The sequence below is a fragment of the Cydia amplana genome, chromosome Z (assembly GCF_948474715.1).
Source record: "Cydia amplana chromosome Z, ilCydAmpl1.1, whole genome shotgun sequence".
Classification (NCBI taxonomy): Eukaryota; Metazoa; Arthropoda; class Insecta; order Lepidoptera; family Tortricidae; genus Cydia; species Cydia amplana.
Window position 1 is genome coordinate 20,262,286 of NC_086096.1, and position 18,689 is coordinate 20,280,974.

Below are 18,689 nucleotides of genomic sequence, written 5' to 3' on the forward strand. Positions count from 1 at the left end.
ACCTTTCTTCGATTTCAAATTAATGAAGATTGGCTTTTACAGATTTTGGAAAAAACATACAGGGTGCGAAAAAAAGGAATTTTTTGACAAACCTTTTTTTGATGCCAATCGATCCCATTCCTATTGAGAATCAAAAGCTTGTATGCAATCAGAGAAAAAATCCGGCTAGAAAAATCCCAAAAAGCAAGGAAAACTTTTCCCAGACAATTTGTATGACAATGAAAACTTTTATTTTTCACATGCTATTTTTGGATGCCAATCGATTCCATTCCTATCCAGTATCAATAGTTTCCTAGGGGGTCAAGTTACGGTAATGTACTAAAAACTACTAAGCCACAAATTAACTGCAGCCTATGGATCAACTACACTAAACGGGCTCTCAGCGCCCTACGCGTCCAATATAATAATAGCTTTAGGATGCTGTTGGGGCTGCCGCGCCATTGCAGTGCATCGGGGATGTTTTGCGAGAGACGTACGGATGGCTTCCATGCCATAATGCGCAAGCGCGTTGCGTCTTTCGTGAGGCGCCTGCGCGGCAGCCCGAATAGCCTCCTTCAGACGGTGGCAGAGCGCCTAGACGGCCCTTTCCAGCTACACTGGGATTTGCTGCACAGGGCGTCTAACTGACTGTTTTTATGTATTATTAGTTTATAGTCAACTTGCCGTAGGATTGGCGCGGATGTGAGGCATTTCTTCAACTCTTTGAATGCCTTGACTTGATCTTCTCCCCAGATCCAGTTTTGGTTCTTTTTAAGTAACATTGTCAGTGGTCTTGCTATCTTCGCAAAATCGGGAATGAATTTCCGAAACCAGGAGCAAGTCTGGATGAAGGTCTTCAGATGTTTGTCATTGATTATTGTGTAATTAATAACCTTTACGATACTATCTTTGAACTTATAATTTATAACTAACTGGTCATTTACGCCCCTTGAGCTAAGCTGTTTTTGCAAGCTCATAGTGTAAAAATTGGGTCGTAAAAGCAACTTTTCTCGAGGTATCGAAATTTTAACTATGCAGAACGCTTAGAATTCTGAAAAAAACTGTATAACTCATTTTCGTCAAACTGTCCTTTACGCCAATTGAACCCAAAGGTGTAGATATCTATCTCTTTGAAGGCCGCAAGAATATGTGACACGCTCTTATGGCTCTACAAATAAGGTCGTGTCAGATATTATTGAGGTATTTCGTTGTGTAACATATTATTGCAGGTGACTGTATTAATAACTAAATAATAGTATATACAATTTGAAGCTAAGGTAAGTCATATATAATAATAACATCATCGGAATACACATAATTATGAGTTCATTGAAATTGTCATTGAATTGATTTTGCGCCTTATCGAAAGCCGGACAGAATACAGTTGGTACCTAAATAACGTATTACCTACATCTGAAGACTTCCGTATTTATTCGGTTTATTTAGTATGCGCAATGCGCATCTCAACAACAATCAAATGAATTAGATTATTTACATTTAAGTACGTCACGTTTGACATTAACAGACAAGGAAAGCAAGATAAAATGTATTGTTTCTCTTTCTTCTTTCAATGGAACGCTTTTACAGTTCATGTTCCTCTAAAAAGGCCAATGGTTAACACTAAACTCAAAATGCTCTCATCTGCATCTTAAAAAAAAAACAGCTTGGGTCACTGACCTGTCCCAGTAAAGTGAGGTAGTGTGCGTGAAGTGTGCTTGTGTGTGAAATGGGGTAATTTGACAGAATCTGAAAATTTTCCCCGGGCATACCTCGCCTTAATTAGCAACATGCCGTATCGAGGCTTATACAGACATGTATGTTTATTTAAGACACGATTAGCCTTATATAGGAGCATTTCATGTGCTGTACAAGTACTATTAGGCTCTTTAACCCCAGTAGGGTAAAAACATAATAATAAAACACTTCAATTAATAACTTAATAGTTATTTGTTTTATTATAAGGGGGCTAAGTTGTCTTTTAACTGCTCGTTCTAGTATTGACACCCGAGCGAACGAAAAACGAGCGTAGCGAGTGTTTCGAAAAGTGGAATCTTAAGTGTTGCAAGGTTTCAAGGTGTCTAAATTTACTGTCTATCTGTGATGTATTGTTTACATGGATCTACTGAACTGATTTTGATAAACGAGGTGTCAGTCTGTTCGTCTTTGTAGCCCAGGTGACAAAAGCTACATTTTAACCGACTTTCAAAAAAAGGAGAGTACGAAGGAAAAGAAATCGTTGTTTTGCTTATATATCAAGAAAATTCATTTTGTTAATTGATTCCAGTCAAAAATATTGTTTTCATGTATTTTATGTAATGTCCTTCCATTTAATACCGGATAATTAGGACTACTCCATAATATGAGCGCACTGAGATAGAATTGTTGGCGCGCTCTAGATTTTTTTGTACAACTTCCACAGTTTTTATCGGAAATCGAAAATTTAAGCTATAACGTATAGACGAATAACTGGTTTCTTTAATATTATACGCAACATTGTTATAACGTTTTTAGTTGAGCTATAAAATATGCATAAATGAACTTTTTTCATAAAAGGTGTTTTTTATTTGTTTGTGGCTCTTAAAATATACATTATTTTTAAAAATAATGTATTGACGAATCATAGTATATTTAATAATCTTTCGTTTCATGTAGTACACGTGTATATGTGACTCATGGTATAGTTATAATTTAGATTTTGCAAATTTCGGGAGTGGTCACATGTATGACGCCATTATTTATCACTAAGGCATTATAGAGATTGTCTCCCAGCAGTTTTATGATTATATTTATATTGCTAATAACATACTATAAGTTTATAAGGATTGTCTTGAAAATGACCAATTTCGATTTTTTTAACTTTAAGGCATTTGTTCTAGCGAATACCTACATTTTGATGCATAATTTCCACAATTTTGATCAGATTTTAATTTTTTTGGTATACAGTGTGGAAAGATAAGTCGGGCCCTGGAGGGAAACTACCTTAAATCCTTAAGATGGCTCATTTTACTTAAAGGAGACATTCCTTTATTTTTAAAAAGAAACAAAACTGCATTCAAAGATTTTCTAAAACTCGCTTGCCTCGTCCGGACTCGAACCGACTAAAAATTCCAAAAAATAAAAACTCGCAATTTTATTCTACTAGTCGATACAGTTAATGTTAATGATAACATTTCTCCAAGAAACATTAGGTCTTAAACTCGTCTGTCGTACAAAATATCCATAAAATGTAATATTTAGTACTCAGATTTTTTTTGACAAGCCAAATTGAAGAAAAAAAGAAAAATACTTTGAATGCAGTTTTGGTTCTTTTTAAAAATAAAGGAATGTCTCCATTAAGTAAAATGAGCCAGCTTAAGGATTTAAGGTAGTTTCCCTCCAGGGCCCGACTTATCTTTCCACACTGTATATATGTTGTGAACTAGACTTCCTCTTGACTGTACAGCTTGATGGTTCTACCTCGAATGTCCTAACGACACCCAACTTGCTAGCCGCCATGTCTAAAAATGGCGGGCAATTAACCATTGCTGAGTGGTTGATGCTAACTGTCAAACCTGACCAATCAGAGTTTAGCAACATTCCCATTGGTAAGTTTGACCCAATCATATTCAGGAAAAGTTCAGTGTTGCCAGTATAATATCAATTATTGGTACGTTCAAAACGTATGATGACTATCTGTTGGGTGTTGCCTTTTAATTGTGTTTATGTTAACACTGCGTTCACAAGAAATCATAAACGCGTTAGCTTAAATTCAATGCAAACACAAAAATCATGACATTCGGCCATCAGACTACGTGCAGACTCCGGCGCACGTAAAAATAAACCCAAGAAAAATATCATAGGAACGCAATGCATTATACAATAAAACGAATGAAGTAGCCAAATTCAATATTATTATTTTTGTTTTATAACATTATTCTTCAACAGTACATTAGTAAATAATTCACATTATAAGCAATCACTTGCAATCATGACATTAGGCCATTGTACTGATAGTTTATCTTAATTAAAGCTAGGTACGCTTATTACAAAGATTCTACATTTACACACAAACATATGACAGTATGCTGCAAATCTAACATAATTAACCTAAGTAGAATCCGAGTTAGAACTGCTATCGTCATTGTCAGTCATAACATTGAGAGCTTTAACATTAATCCATGGTCTCATTCGGTCAGCTGAGACTACAGAACAGTATTTCTTTGACTTTTTGAAACCAGGGATATTAGTGATTTCGTACCTGTCATTACCTAATATTTTAGTAATTTTGTATGGACCTATGAATTTGGGTAAAAGTTTTTTGCTTTGACCTGGATTTTCCGCAAAAGAAATTTTTGTTATTTTAACCAATTCGTCAACTTTATACTGGTCCGCAGGTTTTGTTTTCGAATCATGTGACTTTTTCATTTTATCTCGTTTTTCATCAATTTTAACCTTGATTTCTTTTCTTAATTCAAGTAAGTCTTGATGCCCGTTAGTTTCCGCAACAAGTTCGCTAAACATACTATCAGGGATACCTTTTAGTCTCATTCCGAAAAGTACCTCTGAAGGTGTTTTTCCTGTTGTGGCATTGACTGTACTGTTAATGCCAAACTGCACCTTTGGGACAGCTAAATCCCAGTCTTTTTCATTTAGAAACGAATTTTGTGCTGCTAAAGCATTTAAGATTACCTGATTAACGCGTTCCGCTTGTCCATTGGCACGTGGACAAGCGACAGCATTAAGAACGTGTTTGATATGTCTTTCAGCACAAAATTGCTTAAACTGACCAGACGTAAACGCTGTTCCCCTGTCAGATATAATACGTTCTGGTGAACCAAAGTCCTGGAATATGCTTGCCAAGGCTTTTATTGTTGTATTGCTTTTGGTGTTCTTTACCGGTCTTACAAAAACATATTTCGATAAACCGTCAACAACAGTTAGAATATAAACATTTTGTCGTTTACTCTTGACAAAAGGTCCAAGATGATCAATATGGATCGTTTGAAAGGGAATACTAATTTTTTCAATGGGATAGATGTGTCCTTTTTTTTCTGGTCTTTTGTTGTCCTTGTTGTATGCACATTCAAGGCACGCACTCACGTATTTTTTTACAAAGCGGGCCATTTTGGGAAACCAATATTGACTTTGTATACGCTCAAGAGTCTTGTTAATGCCAAAATGGCCCACTTCATCGTGGTTGAGACGACATATCTGCCACCTTGCTCCTTTGGGTATTACCAGTTTCAAAGTATCCTCATCATGATCTCTTACTTTTCGGTATAGTACATTATTCTTAAGTACGTAATGTTTTTTTTATATCCACGTACTCTTCGTCCATCTCAGGTTTTAATGTTTTAATTATTCTACTTGTATCTGAATCACCTAATTGCAATGTAACCAGCCAATCACTTTGTTCAATGCGGAGAACAGAAATAACATTTTCAGGGTTACAATCGACGTTGGGGACTTCCACAGGGTTTCGACTTAATGCATCGACGTGCATCATGCGGTCACCTGGACGGTACTCTATTTCATAATCGTACTCTCCCATCTGTAAAAGCCATCTTGCTATCCGCGGTACGAGATCTTTATTGTTTAGGGTCAGACGGAGAGCTTGAAAATCTGTAAAAATTTTGAATGGGCGACCCAATAAATATACTCTAAACTTCCTCAGTGAACAAACCACTGCTAGAGTTTCCAGTTCGTAAGAATGATAGACTTTCTCTTCCGGTGAGGTCTGACGGCTAAAATACGCCACAGGTTTAAGTTCATTGGTACCTTTTTGCCGTTGCATAAGTATTCCTCCAATCCCAAGAGAACTTGCATCCGTGTGTAACTCGGTCTGGGCTGTATGATCATAAAGAGCCAATACCGGTCTACTACACAATACATTCTTTAGACTTGAGAAGGCGTTCTCTTCTGCATCAGTCCATCTCCAGTCAGTACCTTTCTTTAAAAGTACAGTTAGAGGACGTGCGATTTGACCAAACCCTTTTACAAATTTTCTAAAATAGCTGGCCAATCCAAGGAATTGCCTCGTTTCATGTATATTTCTAGGGGTTGGAAATTGTTCAATCGCATCAGTCTTGTGCCGACTTGGTTGGATACCTTGTTCCGAAACTTCGTACCCAAGATACTCAATTGACGTGGAGAAAAAGCGACACTTTGAAAGCTTTAAGGTAAGACCATATTCCTTTATCAACTTCAATACTTGCTCCAGTTTTTCGAAGCCTTCGCTCAGCGTTGTGGTTGGAATAAGCAAGTCATCCATGTATGCAAGCACGGACTCGAACCGACTTTTGCCTAATATTTTATTTATCATCTTCTGGAACACTGCAGGTGCATTAGCTAACCCGAACGGCATGCGAATAAATTCGTAGTGGCCGTCCGAGGTGACGAAAGCTGATAAGTGTTTGCTTCCTTCAGATAGTGGTACCTGGTAATACCCTGATGCCATATCTAAGGTAGTAAAGTACTTGTTTCCACTAAGGTTTCCTACTTGATCCTCAATAATAGGGAGTGGATACCTGTCTTTAACAGTTTTTGCATTTAATGCCCTGTAATCAACGCACAATCTCTGGTCTCTATTTTTCTTCCTAACCATTAATATTGGACTGGCATAGTCCGAGCTAGACTCCCTGATTATATCATTTTTAAGAAGATCTGAGATAGTTTCTCTAACCATAACTCTTTCAGAATGAGAAAGCCTATATGGTCGATAAGCAATCGGTTTATCGTCCTTCAGGTCTATTTTCATCTCGAATTCTTTAGGAGCACAACCAATTTCATCTAGTGAGTTTGCGAAACATTCCCGATATTTTTGTAGCAAGCTATGTAACTTTACCTTGGTTTCGTTGTTTATATTCGGGCCCACTTGTATTTCGTCTATGTTAATCGGAGGTAAAGTTTCATTATTATTCCCTGTGATTCGCCTTACATCAACCATATTGACTTCCTTAAACGGAAAAGCTCGACTTAACAATGTGCCTTTTTTCAGAGTTACAGGAGCATTTGTCATATTCGAAACAAGTATTTCACTTATGCCGTCTTTAAATTGATATGCGCCTTGGAGTACCCGATACTCCTTACCAGGAACTAATCGCAATTGTTCCTCCACATACACATTACCGTTATAAGGTTCATTAATCTGTACCGGTACAAAGTGAATTCCAGTCAGAGTTAAATTATCAATGTTTACCAACTTGACAATGTTAGAACTCGATCCTGACTCAGATTCTTCTGAAGGATTGTTAAAGAAAAACAAATTTTTGCTATCCTTAACGACTATCACATGAGGCAATTCCGTAAAATTTTGACCTATTAGTACAGGTACATTTAAATATTTATCAGATACTACATAAACTATGACCTCAGCGCGTACTTCATCAACCTGGACTGTCACTTTGGATTTATGCAAGGGTGTTACAAGGAAATTGCCAAATCCTTTTATTGCCGGTAAATCAGAGAACATTTTGTCCAATTTTAAGTTTTCAGCTTCGGTTAAATTCATAACAGTCGCTACCAAAGTCAATGTAAGCATGTACTGATTTATTGTTAACATCAATTTCTTTAACAAATTTTTCATTGGTATTAGAACTAACAATATTTAACACCTTTTCAGTCTTCGTTGCGTTTTTAGAAGAGGGAAACCGACAGTTTTGATCATTGTGGCCAATCATGCCACAAGCTTTACACTTCATAAGTGTCTTGGGACAGTTACTAAATCGATGTCCCTCTTCTTTACAATTAAAGCAGATCGACGACTTCGTATTCAAAATTTCTTTCTTCTGAGGACATCTATTTGATGTGTGTCCATCAACACCGCAGTTAAAACAACGTATCTTGCGAAACATTCTTCTTTCCATTCCTTCAGCATAGCCCCGTTTCTTTTGTGTGAATGAGAAGGCTTTTTCGGGTTGTTGAATTACAAAATATTGTAATAAGTCTTCCGGCTCTACGCATTTAAGTGCCTGCGCACTATTTCTCATCGATACATCCGATATGCCGTGAATAAGGCAATCTACTGCCTTTTTCCCGGTGATCTCGCATCTATTCAACAGCATCAATTTGTCGTAGAAATATGTGCGCAAACTCTCATCGACTTTAGTTTTTCGAGCAAACATTTCTTCCAACATAAGTGCAAAGTTGTCGTCGATTGGAAAGGCACGACGTAGTTTTACTTGCCAGTCTGGCCACGTAAAATTCATGCTTGGTAGCGAATAAAGCCATTTCTTAGCTGTACTGACCAACTTTTGCGTCGCGTAGTGAGATGTTTGGACGTCATTCCATTCATATATTCGTGCGTACTCGTTTACCTTGTGCAACCAGATCTCGATATTTTGGCTCTTATTATCAGGATCGAACTCCGGTAAAGCATTCAACATTTGATGAGAACTAATGGACGGTTTACTTCTGCTGTTAAGTGCTTCAATCAAATCTTTAACGTTGACGGTGCTACCAGATCCTCCTGATTTACGGCGCTTTGAATTGAATGTGCGCCCTCATCTGCAACGTCTTGTTTGCGCTTTGTACCCTCGCGCGTGCTAGTGTTCAATCCATCATTATCGTCATTATTGCTACCGTTGGAGCGGTGACGTCTTCTAACAATTATCGGTGGTATATCGTCATCCGAGCTTTCACTTGACATACTTATTATTCGGTTTTTTCTTAGGACCAACGGAAGGCGCCTAGCAGTCTCACTGGAGGCAGATGTTCTTGACATGATCTAAAACAAATAAATAAACATAAGTATTTTTATCAACTACAAGCTTGCTTAGTTTGGGCAAGAGAATGTTTTTTTTTGTAAGATTGTTCCCAAAACTATGTATCTTTCCTCATACTCGTCCTCATACTCATCCTCATACTCATCCTCATACTCATCCTCATACTCATACTCATCCTCATACTCATCCTCATACTCATACTCATCCTCATACTCATACTCATCCTCATACTCATCCTCATACTCATCCCCATACTCATCCTCATACGCATCCTCATACTCATCCTCATCCTCATCATCATCAGCATCGTCATCATCATCACAGCCTAGACAGAACCATAAGGCTTGACCTTCGAAAGAACTCGTAGCATAACTCAAATCGATTTCTCATATATAACATAGTACTCGGGAGCTTTAGTAGTGCATCTTTAACATACACTAACTTATTCTATGTTATTACGACTATTTCAAACACATCGTTCTGTTAATCTTAATCCGTACATCCGTACCGTACATCTTGCCACTACCGTTAGCTAAACTAGCTAACTTAGACAATCTTGGTAAGTATCTTCAATGAAGTGCCAACATCATACTTTCTGGCGCTCCTCACATCTCATAAATCCCAGACTGTACTTAGTCACATTCTCATACAAAAATCTAGACTCTCTGACGTCATCATAAAATTAATAATATCTAGACGCCCGCTCACGTCCTCAAACAAAAATCTAGACGCACGCTCACGTCACCAAACACAAATCTAGACGCACGCTCACGTCTTAAACAAAATCTAGACGCACGCTCACGTCCTCAAACAAAACTCTAGACGCACGCTCACGTCTCAAACAAAAATCTAGACGCACGCTCACGTCTCAAACAAAAATCTAGACGCACGCTCACGTCTCAAACAAAAATCTAGACGCACGCTCACGTCTCGAAACAAAAATCTAGACGCACGCTCACGTCTCAAACAAAAATCTAGACGCTCGCTCACGTCATCAAACACAAATCTAGACGCACGCTCACGTCATCAAACACAAATCTAGACGCACGCTCACGTCCTCAAACAAAAATCTAGACGCACGCTCACGTCATCAAACACAAATCTAGACGCACGCTTACGTCCATAAACAAAAATCTAGACGAACACTCGCGTCTTGAAACAAGCCCCAGATATGCTATTCACACTCTTTACTTAATAAAACTGACCTCACGAGTCTAATATAACTTGAACTACGTGTCCATGATAACAACGGGTGTAGACGAAGGTCCGAGTTCTACTGGTTATCTTTATCCGCATTGTCATTGATCATTAATTGCTATGAGAAGCATCATGTAAATACGAACATAAAATCAAACATTCTCACGTAAATTTGAAATTTAACATCTAGACCCGTTAACAAAATATTGTACAAACGTGTTGCGAACTTTTATACAATCTTAATGTGTATCTGAAATATCTTTACTTGAATCGATTGAAGCAACTATGAAATACAAATCCTTGCATTTCTACCGTGATTAACTTTCATTTGTAGTGTAATTCACAAAAGTACCTATGGACTTATTGTTCGAAAATGAATGAATGAATGAATTACTTATATCGGGGCTATACCTGCTATTTAGATATTTATAAATTCAAACCTATTAAATAAAACAAACTGGGCAAAAGACTCAATGGAATCTTATCCATATAGTTTTTTTTGTAGGTAGTCAGAGAATGAACGAACAAAGAAAAATACCCGAATTTACTATTCACTTTGCATGTATTTCGAATGCTGTAAAGAATTTAGCTAAATTACCGATGTTTCTCAACATCTAAAACCGTTACTATTAAATTATCGAAACACTATGGATTAACAATGTATAATTGTGTATCAGGATAGTTGAAACAGTACTTACGTAAACTCTGTAGTAAGTATATCCACCATGTAGGCAGGTTCTGGACACTTCTGAGATGTTGTGAACTAGACTTCCTCTTGACTGTACAGCTTGATGGTTCTACCTCGAATGTCCTAACGACACCCAACTTGCTAGCCGCCATGTCTAAAAATGGCGGGCAATTAACCATTGCTGAGTGGTTGATGCTAACTGTCAAACCTGACCAATCAGAGTTTAGCAACATTCCCATTGGTAAGTTTGACCCAATCATATTCAGGAAAAGTTCAGTGTTGCCAGTATAATATCAATTATTGGTACGTTCAAAACGTATGATGACTATCTGTTGGGTGTTGCCTTTTAATTGTGTTTATGTTAACACTGCGTTCACAAGAAATCATAAACGCGTTAGCTTAAATTCAATGCAAACACAAAAATCATGACATATGTAAGGCTTTAGACGTCATCTTTAATGTTATAGTACATTGCTTTAACGTCCTGGTTTGGTTGTGAAACCAAAATAATCGAATATTTTTTTACATCATTTTTATTTCTTTGCGAATTGCACTTAAACTGTTATATATTTTGGTACACAGTGTATAAATTAAATTAAAGCATATTTAATTGACTTTAATTGACGTGTATGTGCAATGCATATTTTGGGTGCAATATGCAATATTCGCAACAAGGCGGGAGTCATTTTGATGACGTCATTCCGCTGAAGTAGATGGCCGGCGCCGCTGTCTCCCGGCAGTTTTGGAGACTAAATACCATGCCCAACAACATACTAAAAGTTCGTAGCGGTTTCCGGATCTGAACTATATTCCCATAACTCAGCACTAGCGGCAGTGCACTATTCATTGAATTTAGCTGACCTGCTAGATATCCAATAGTAGCACTTGTGTAGCCTGCAGTCTTTTTCGTTTGTCTTGTTGGTTGAAAACATGGGGCTCACCTTAATTTTAAAAGTCCATCACTTATTAAAGTTATCACGAAAAGAATACAGGTCGAGGATTTTTAGGGTACACTCGAAGTTAAGTACCTATATAAATGTACAATTACAAAAATAAATTTCAGTATTTTAAATTAATTTATTACGAATATTTACACTTGCAAAATATGATTTTCCGCATTCTAATATTCCCTGCTATGGTAAAAACATAACATGTTATATATTCGCGATTTATGTCAACATCCCTATTGGACCTGGGGATCCGACCCTTCCTCCTCCCTTTTGGGGGGGTAGGCATGCACGGTACGATGTCATGGCTACCGGGCCAAATCAGCTTTAATTGACCTTAGGAACAATCGTGCCAAGCGGCATCTCATCTCCCCATCAATAGTGCATGTTAGGTCCTTTTCCATCAAATTATTTTGGATACCTTTTATGAGGTGAGGTGGGTCGAACAATGGAATGACCTCATTTTTGTCCACTAAAAAGATCTCATGAAGTTGGGAATTGTTTCTTAAATATTCTGCCTTACTATAATTAATAAGGATGTTTGTTTATAGCACTAATGTCGCCCCTTGGTCACAAACAGTTGCTACTACGCGTAGGTGCTACGCGTGGTGTGCAGTTTCCTAATTACACATTTGATCATTTTTGATAATTCTGCTTTGTTCGTGCTCCCTGAGCAAAATGTGTAGGCCACGGGCTGCTTGTAGTTGCACATTACTCCTCGTATCATGAATACTCATGCATGGTCCGAAATATTTTTAACTGTTTGCCCTCCATTGCTCACAAACCCACCAATGGAATCTTTTCGTAAGTTGTACCTAATCAAAATGTGGAGCAATGGACATCTAATCGAATAGAAGTATTACGCAAATTTTGTCGTCTGGTTTCATTTTTGTTATTTTCTCTTTTAACTGGTTAAATAGATTTTCGTTGATGCCAGGCTTTAAATTAGTTTTTGATATTAATCTTGTTAAAGTTAGTGATGATGGGAGTACAATAGTTATTTGTACAACAAGAGATCAAAGTTTGATATTTCTTCGAGTGCTTATTTTGAGTCCCGTGCAAGCGAAAGATTCTATACTAGATTCACGAGCGTAGCGAGTGGATCTAATTTAGAATCTTGAGCGTAGTAAGGGACTCAAAAGCGCACGAGATGTAAATAAATTTGATCTCGTGTAGTTCACAAAACTTTTCACCTCAGCAGTGAGAACATATTAGAGAACCCGTAAAATGTATTCCTTCTTCATCACTTACTAGTCTGGAGTTAAATTAAACACAAGTCGTCTCCTTCACGATTTTCGTAGACATCTCTTCTAAATACCTAAAACTGGTATGGATGTGTTCCTCGTGGTCTCTAGAATACGAATTGACCGGTTTTAGTTTATGGAGAGGGGGACGTGTCGATAAAAAGGGGGGGAATGTGGGCGGCCGACCAGCATTGATATTTGTTCACATCTTGAGTCCTATGGGACCGATCGGTTCGTTTCAGGTGTCGTTTGAAAGAGTATTAAACGTGCTATTATTGCTTCATAATAACTGTAGTCATAACTGTAGTCGTTTAGAAAATATTTTAAAATATATGATTTTTTACCGTGCATGGATGGCATAAGTACTGACAAAACATGCGTCTAACTCAATAAATTATAACTTTACCGCAATTAATGTTATTACAAAATATACGAGAAATTTCATTAGCTTTCTAAAAACATAAGGTTTATTGGTGTATGGTATTATATAACCATGTAATGATGAATTTTGTTCAGCATGGGTCACTACGCACCGTCACGTAAATGGCGGGCGACCGACCTCAACTGTTCATTGTTTCTCGGGTTCTATTTTACTGATCAATTGGTGATGGATACCATTAGAAAGAATGTTAAATGTACAATAATTGGTTTCTAATAACCGTAGTCATTTACAAAATAATTGAAAATATATGATTTTTACCGTGCATGGACATAAGTACTGGTAAAACATGCTTCTAACTCAATAGATTATAACATTACCGCAATAAATATTTTCAAAATATACGGGAAATTTTATGAGCTATCCAAAAATATAAGTTTTATTGCTTTATAATGTTGTATAACTAAGTAATCATGAATTTTGTTCAGCATGGGTACTGTGCACCGTCACGTAAATGGAGCCCAGCCATCGTTGAGTTTTCATTATATTTCAGGTTCTATTTTTCTGATACATGGTGGATACCATTTGCAAGCATATTAAATACTCGATTGTTTGAAATCTGAGGCCCAAAATAACCATTTTAAAAATATTCAAGAAAATGTTTAATTTTTACCTTAGAGGTTTGCTTAGTGACTGAAATAATTTGAGAAAGAGATAATGTAGTAAATATAGCGTGAAATTTTTAGAGTAAAATCAGCAAACTATTTATTAACTTTCCAAAAATATTGTTTAGTTACCGTACAACTATAAACATATATGTAGGTATGCCAGGACCAATTTCGCCAAGCAAGCAAACACACGGCGCGGCGAGCGCCTGGTAGACCAGCAGCATTCTATATTATTGTTTGACAGTACATTTTATAATGTAGGTATCCAAAATGATAAAATATCGATATAAATGATGGTTTGTTTGTTTTGTTTTTTTATCACAGGAAACTTAAGTATAGTTTGACTCTTTTGACAAAAGCCCAGTTCTAGGTTCATAACATCGTTAAGTTCGTAGCTTTCATGATTGCAAAACCACTGCATATGAAGTACTTAATATCTGTGTTGTTATTTGACTCACGCGTCTACACGTAAAACGTTTTCAAACCCACTCCGTAGTTAATAATTTAAAATCACCTTTTTAGTGAGATCTGAGGCTTGTGGCGTTAAAGAGATATTTGTCGCCGCACGCTCCAGGATGCAAAATAAGTGACTACTATTTGAGTAGCAGCGTATGTCCACATAATAACTATCCGTGAAGTCCGGTTTTAAGTATAGTAATAGTAAGATAAGGTCAATATTGAGTAAACTATCTATATTATATTTATTTACTATTTTATTTTACGGTCTAATTTATAGTTTTTGCTTACCTATTCATTCATTGGCGTTTGGCATTGTAGTTTTAGCTTGTAAGTATGACTCTATTGACAGTTATAAGATGTACTACGGTATTTAAATAACGCTCGTCTGTAACTACATGATCTTAGATCTATAATAGCGACTCATAACTTCTCTGTTCGACTGTAAGTCATACAAGAGAGTTAAGTAGCGATTGCGATATAAAAAGCTATAAGTAGAAGGCTTTATCACACGTTTAGAACCTTAAGTGCAAATTGCAGATTATTACTCATATAGATGTTAAGGTTGTTCAATTCACTTTGAGCTATAAGCTATAATACTAGCAGCTTAACATGCAATATAGCGCCCAAAACAGCTACTGTAGACGATCTTAAATCTTTAGATGAACCTTTTAAACACTTTTATCTCACCAGAGCCTGTAAACTCTAAACAAAGACTATAGATGTAGCTATTCTAGAGCCAGGCTGTCTTTAGGTAAGAAAATAGGTGCTAAGTGTCGCCTAATTGTTTGTTGGGATTTATATGACGGTGCGCAGTGACCCATGCTGAACAAAATTCATTATTACTTGGTTATATAATATCTTACACCAATCAATCTTATGTTTTTGGAAAGCTAATGAAATGTCTCGTATATTTTGTAAATACATTAATTTCGATAAAGTTATAATTTATTAAGTTAGAACCATGTTTTAGCAGTACTTATGTAAAAAATCATGTTTTCAATTATTTTGAAAATAACTAAAGTTATGACTACAGTTATTGAAAACCAATTATAGTACGTTTAATATTCTTTCAAATGGTATCTATCACGAACTGATCAATAAAATAAAACCCGAGAAATAATGAAAAGTTGACGCCGATCGCCTGCCATTTACGTGACGGCGCTTAGTGACCCATGCTGAACAAAATTCGTAATTACTTGGTTATATAATATCATACACCAATAAAACTTATATTTTTGGAAAGCTAATGAAATTTTAAGTACATTTTGTAAGAGTATTATTGGAGTAAAGTTATAATTTATTGAGTTAGACGCATATTTTATCAGTACTTATGCCATCCATGCACGATAAAAAAATCAAATATTTTAAAATATTTTGTAAATTACTAAAGTTATGACTACGGCTATTAGAAACCATTTATTGTACGTTTAATAACCTTTCAAATGGTACCTATCAGCAATTGATCAATAAAATAGAACCCGAGAAATAATGAAAAGTTTACGTCGGTCGCCCGCCATTTACGTAACGGTGCGTAGTGACCCATGCTGAACAAAATTCGTTAGTAATTGGTTATATAATATCATACGCCAATAAAACTTATGTTTTTGGTAAGCTAATGAAATGTCTCGTATATTTTGTAATAAAATAATTGCGGTATTGTTGTAATTTATTGAGTTAGGCGCATATTTAATCAGTACTTATGCCATCCATGCACGGTATAAAATCAAATATTTTAAAATATTTTGTAAACGACTACAGTTATGACTACGGTTATTATGAAACAATAATAGCACGTTTAATACTCTTTCAAACGACACCTCACACGAACCGATCGGTCCGATAGGACTCAAGATGTGAACAAATATCAATAATGGTCGGCCGCCATCTTTGCCCCCCTTTTTTTCGACCCGTCCCCCACTCCATAAACTAAAACCGATCATTTCGTATTCTAGAGATCACGAGGAACACATCCATACCAGTTTTAGGTATTTAGAAGAGATGTCGACGACTTTTCTCGAAACAGGCCGATTTCCACCTGTCTATACATACAAAAATCACACGATCAAGAAAAAATATTTTAGAAAAACCCGTCCCTGTCACTTTCAATGTGTATCGGAACCCTATAAAACATCACTTATGGAGCCCTACGCCAAAATAAAATTCTATGCGAGGCGTCGTAAGCTTTTTTGTTTACTTGATAAAGTGCTTTGAAAGGTGCTATCCAAAAACAGGGAGCTCGTTGTTACCTTAAACGAGAAACGAAGGTCGGTGGTTATTAAAGCACGGAAGCATGTTTTTGTTTCTTACATTTAGCGTCCTTAAAATCATAACCCTTTCCGGAAATAGTCGGGTAAAAAGGTGCGGTTGGTGTCCAGGCTAGGGCTGGATCTGGTTCCGAATCCGCCTCTGGTCCGAGTCCGGGCTCAATATTCAGGATCCAGTTCTAGTCTATGTCAGGTTTAAGTCTAAATCCATAAAATACTGGGCGTTAGCGAACGTTTACGTTTCAGCTTGGGCGAACATTATTTAGAATGTCCAAATGTTCTTCACTGCAGGTCGTATTTCTCAGCCGATTCTCATGAAATTTTGTGACTAGGTAGTTAAATAAATATTTCACTGTCGTTTCATTTTTTGGAAAAACTTCAACATGGCGGAAGTCGGCATAAAAGACTTAAGCACCAGAAGGGTTTATGGTACTTAAGACCATTGTGAGTTCGCTGTGATATTGACTCGACGAAGTATTTTAAATTTTTACTTTTGTTAAGTTTATCGCGAGCTCTACAGCTCACAGCGCCACCAGTACTAAAACACAGATATCTCGCGCAGTATAAGTAGTGGGGCACTACACTACCCTGTGTGTGCTGGTCTTTAGACGTAGAGAGACAACTTTCTTTCTACCACGTTAGGCAATTTTTTAAAACCCGTAAAACTAAAAAGCACAATTAATAGCAATAGCGGCCATACTTTAAACAGTTTGATTTATGGATCGGCTTTCCTATTTTTAGCTTGTGCTTGTACGTCTAAGGCTTTTCCTATAAATATTATGAATGTTGTTTTTAAGTCTATGATACTGTCGAAGGACCCCTTATGTCATTGTTCAAGATTTAGTTAAGTCCGTTTTTCCACAATATGGATGAGGACAATAGTAAATTGTTTGTTCGTGCCTTAACAAAGGGATAATAATAGACGAGAAAACTAAGCTTTCGAGGTAATAACACGTTTTCCAGGCTATGTGTTCTGTTATTTCCGAAATTATTTATTACACCGATTTAAGGTTATCTAAATTGGTCAAATGTTTCGCTGCTTTTAATTTCCGCAATGTTTTTATTTTTCATTAGACCCGTAGACCCGTACGTCGAATATCAAATGGAATGACTACCTAGTAATTAGTTCTGTACCTATAGTAAAACAGAAGTGTTTAACATCACATTAGCTATGTGACTGAGTAAATGGCGGTGATTAATTAAATCGAAGCTTTATTTTATTGCGACTTTTGTAGTTTTCCATATTACAATGTTTTTGTATCAATTGGCATTCTGGGTTTCAGACATTTTGGGGCTCATTCTACTCAGAATCGACAGCACTCTCCACCCTTCCATTAAAAAAAGATGTCCCAAAATGTCCATTCCATTACGTCACGTTTTATTATGAGAAAATGTTTCACTTGTATGGACGTGACGTAGTGGAATGTACAATTTTCATACAATTTTTTGGGACATTTTTTTATCATCAGGATTGAATATGCTAGTGATTCTGAGTTGAAAGAACCCAAAAACACCAGGATCCGTGAGAATCGGGTTTTCAATATTTATTTTAGAAAACGCCCTTTGACACACAGGCATTCTGTTAAGAGATCTAGGAATGAGTAGGTAAATGAAATTTTGGTGTATTGAACCCAAAGCATAAATTTAGGTATTTGCTTAATTAAAATGATGATACCTATGGCAAAGTTACTCGACTTTGCTAGTACTTGTAATAAAAATTCAATCCGACATTTTTATTGCACCGCGGTGGCTTGGATCGTATCTCCGCCAATGAATTATTCAAACACATTCGTATTTGGACACTTTTCAATATCTACGTGTTATAATTCTTTTTTTGTTTTTGTCATGGGCATATTCCGTTAATTTAGGGTTATGTCAATGTTACAGATACAGATGTATGTATACCTACCTGCTAGTAAAATGGGTTTCCGAGAGACCACTGTCTTTTTCAATTAGAGCCACTACGGTTATTTTAAAAATTAGAAACTCATACTTAAATCTCGACTCGCGCAACTACGAATAAAAGATAAAAATGACATTAGCACTATTGCAATCAGCAATTTAATAAATAATACTTACAGTCATTATGCGCAACAAGACCACACAATTGGCACACTGGTCCATTCTCTATATTTCGACCTGTCATGGAAAAATATCAGCAG

General features: G+C 36.5%; 1 protein-coding gene across 1 annotated transcript; it reads right to left on the bottom strand.

The window, feature by feature from the left end:
* Positions 1–7,448: 7,448 nt before the first annotated feature.
* On the bottom strand, positions 7,449–10,641 carry LOC134661630 (uncharacterized). The gene is made up of 2 exons (XM_063517771.1): positions 10,577–10,641; positions 7,449–8,683 (listed from the first exon to the last, which is right to left on the bottom strand). Exon 2 carries the CDS (start codon positions 8,340–8,342, stop codon positions 7,449–7,451), a length of 894 nt encoding a protein of 297 aa, XP_063373841.1. The 5' UTR covers positions 8,343–8,683; positions 10,577–10,641.
* Positions 10,642–18,689: the final 8,048 nt, after the last annotated feature.

Coding starts and splice junctions, on each gene's coding strand:
- LOC134661630 (XM_063517771.1), bottom strand. CDS start 8,342: ATGTTGAATGCTTTACCGGAGTTCGATCCTGATAATAAGAGCCAAAAT.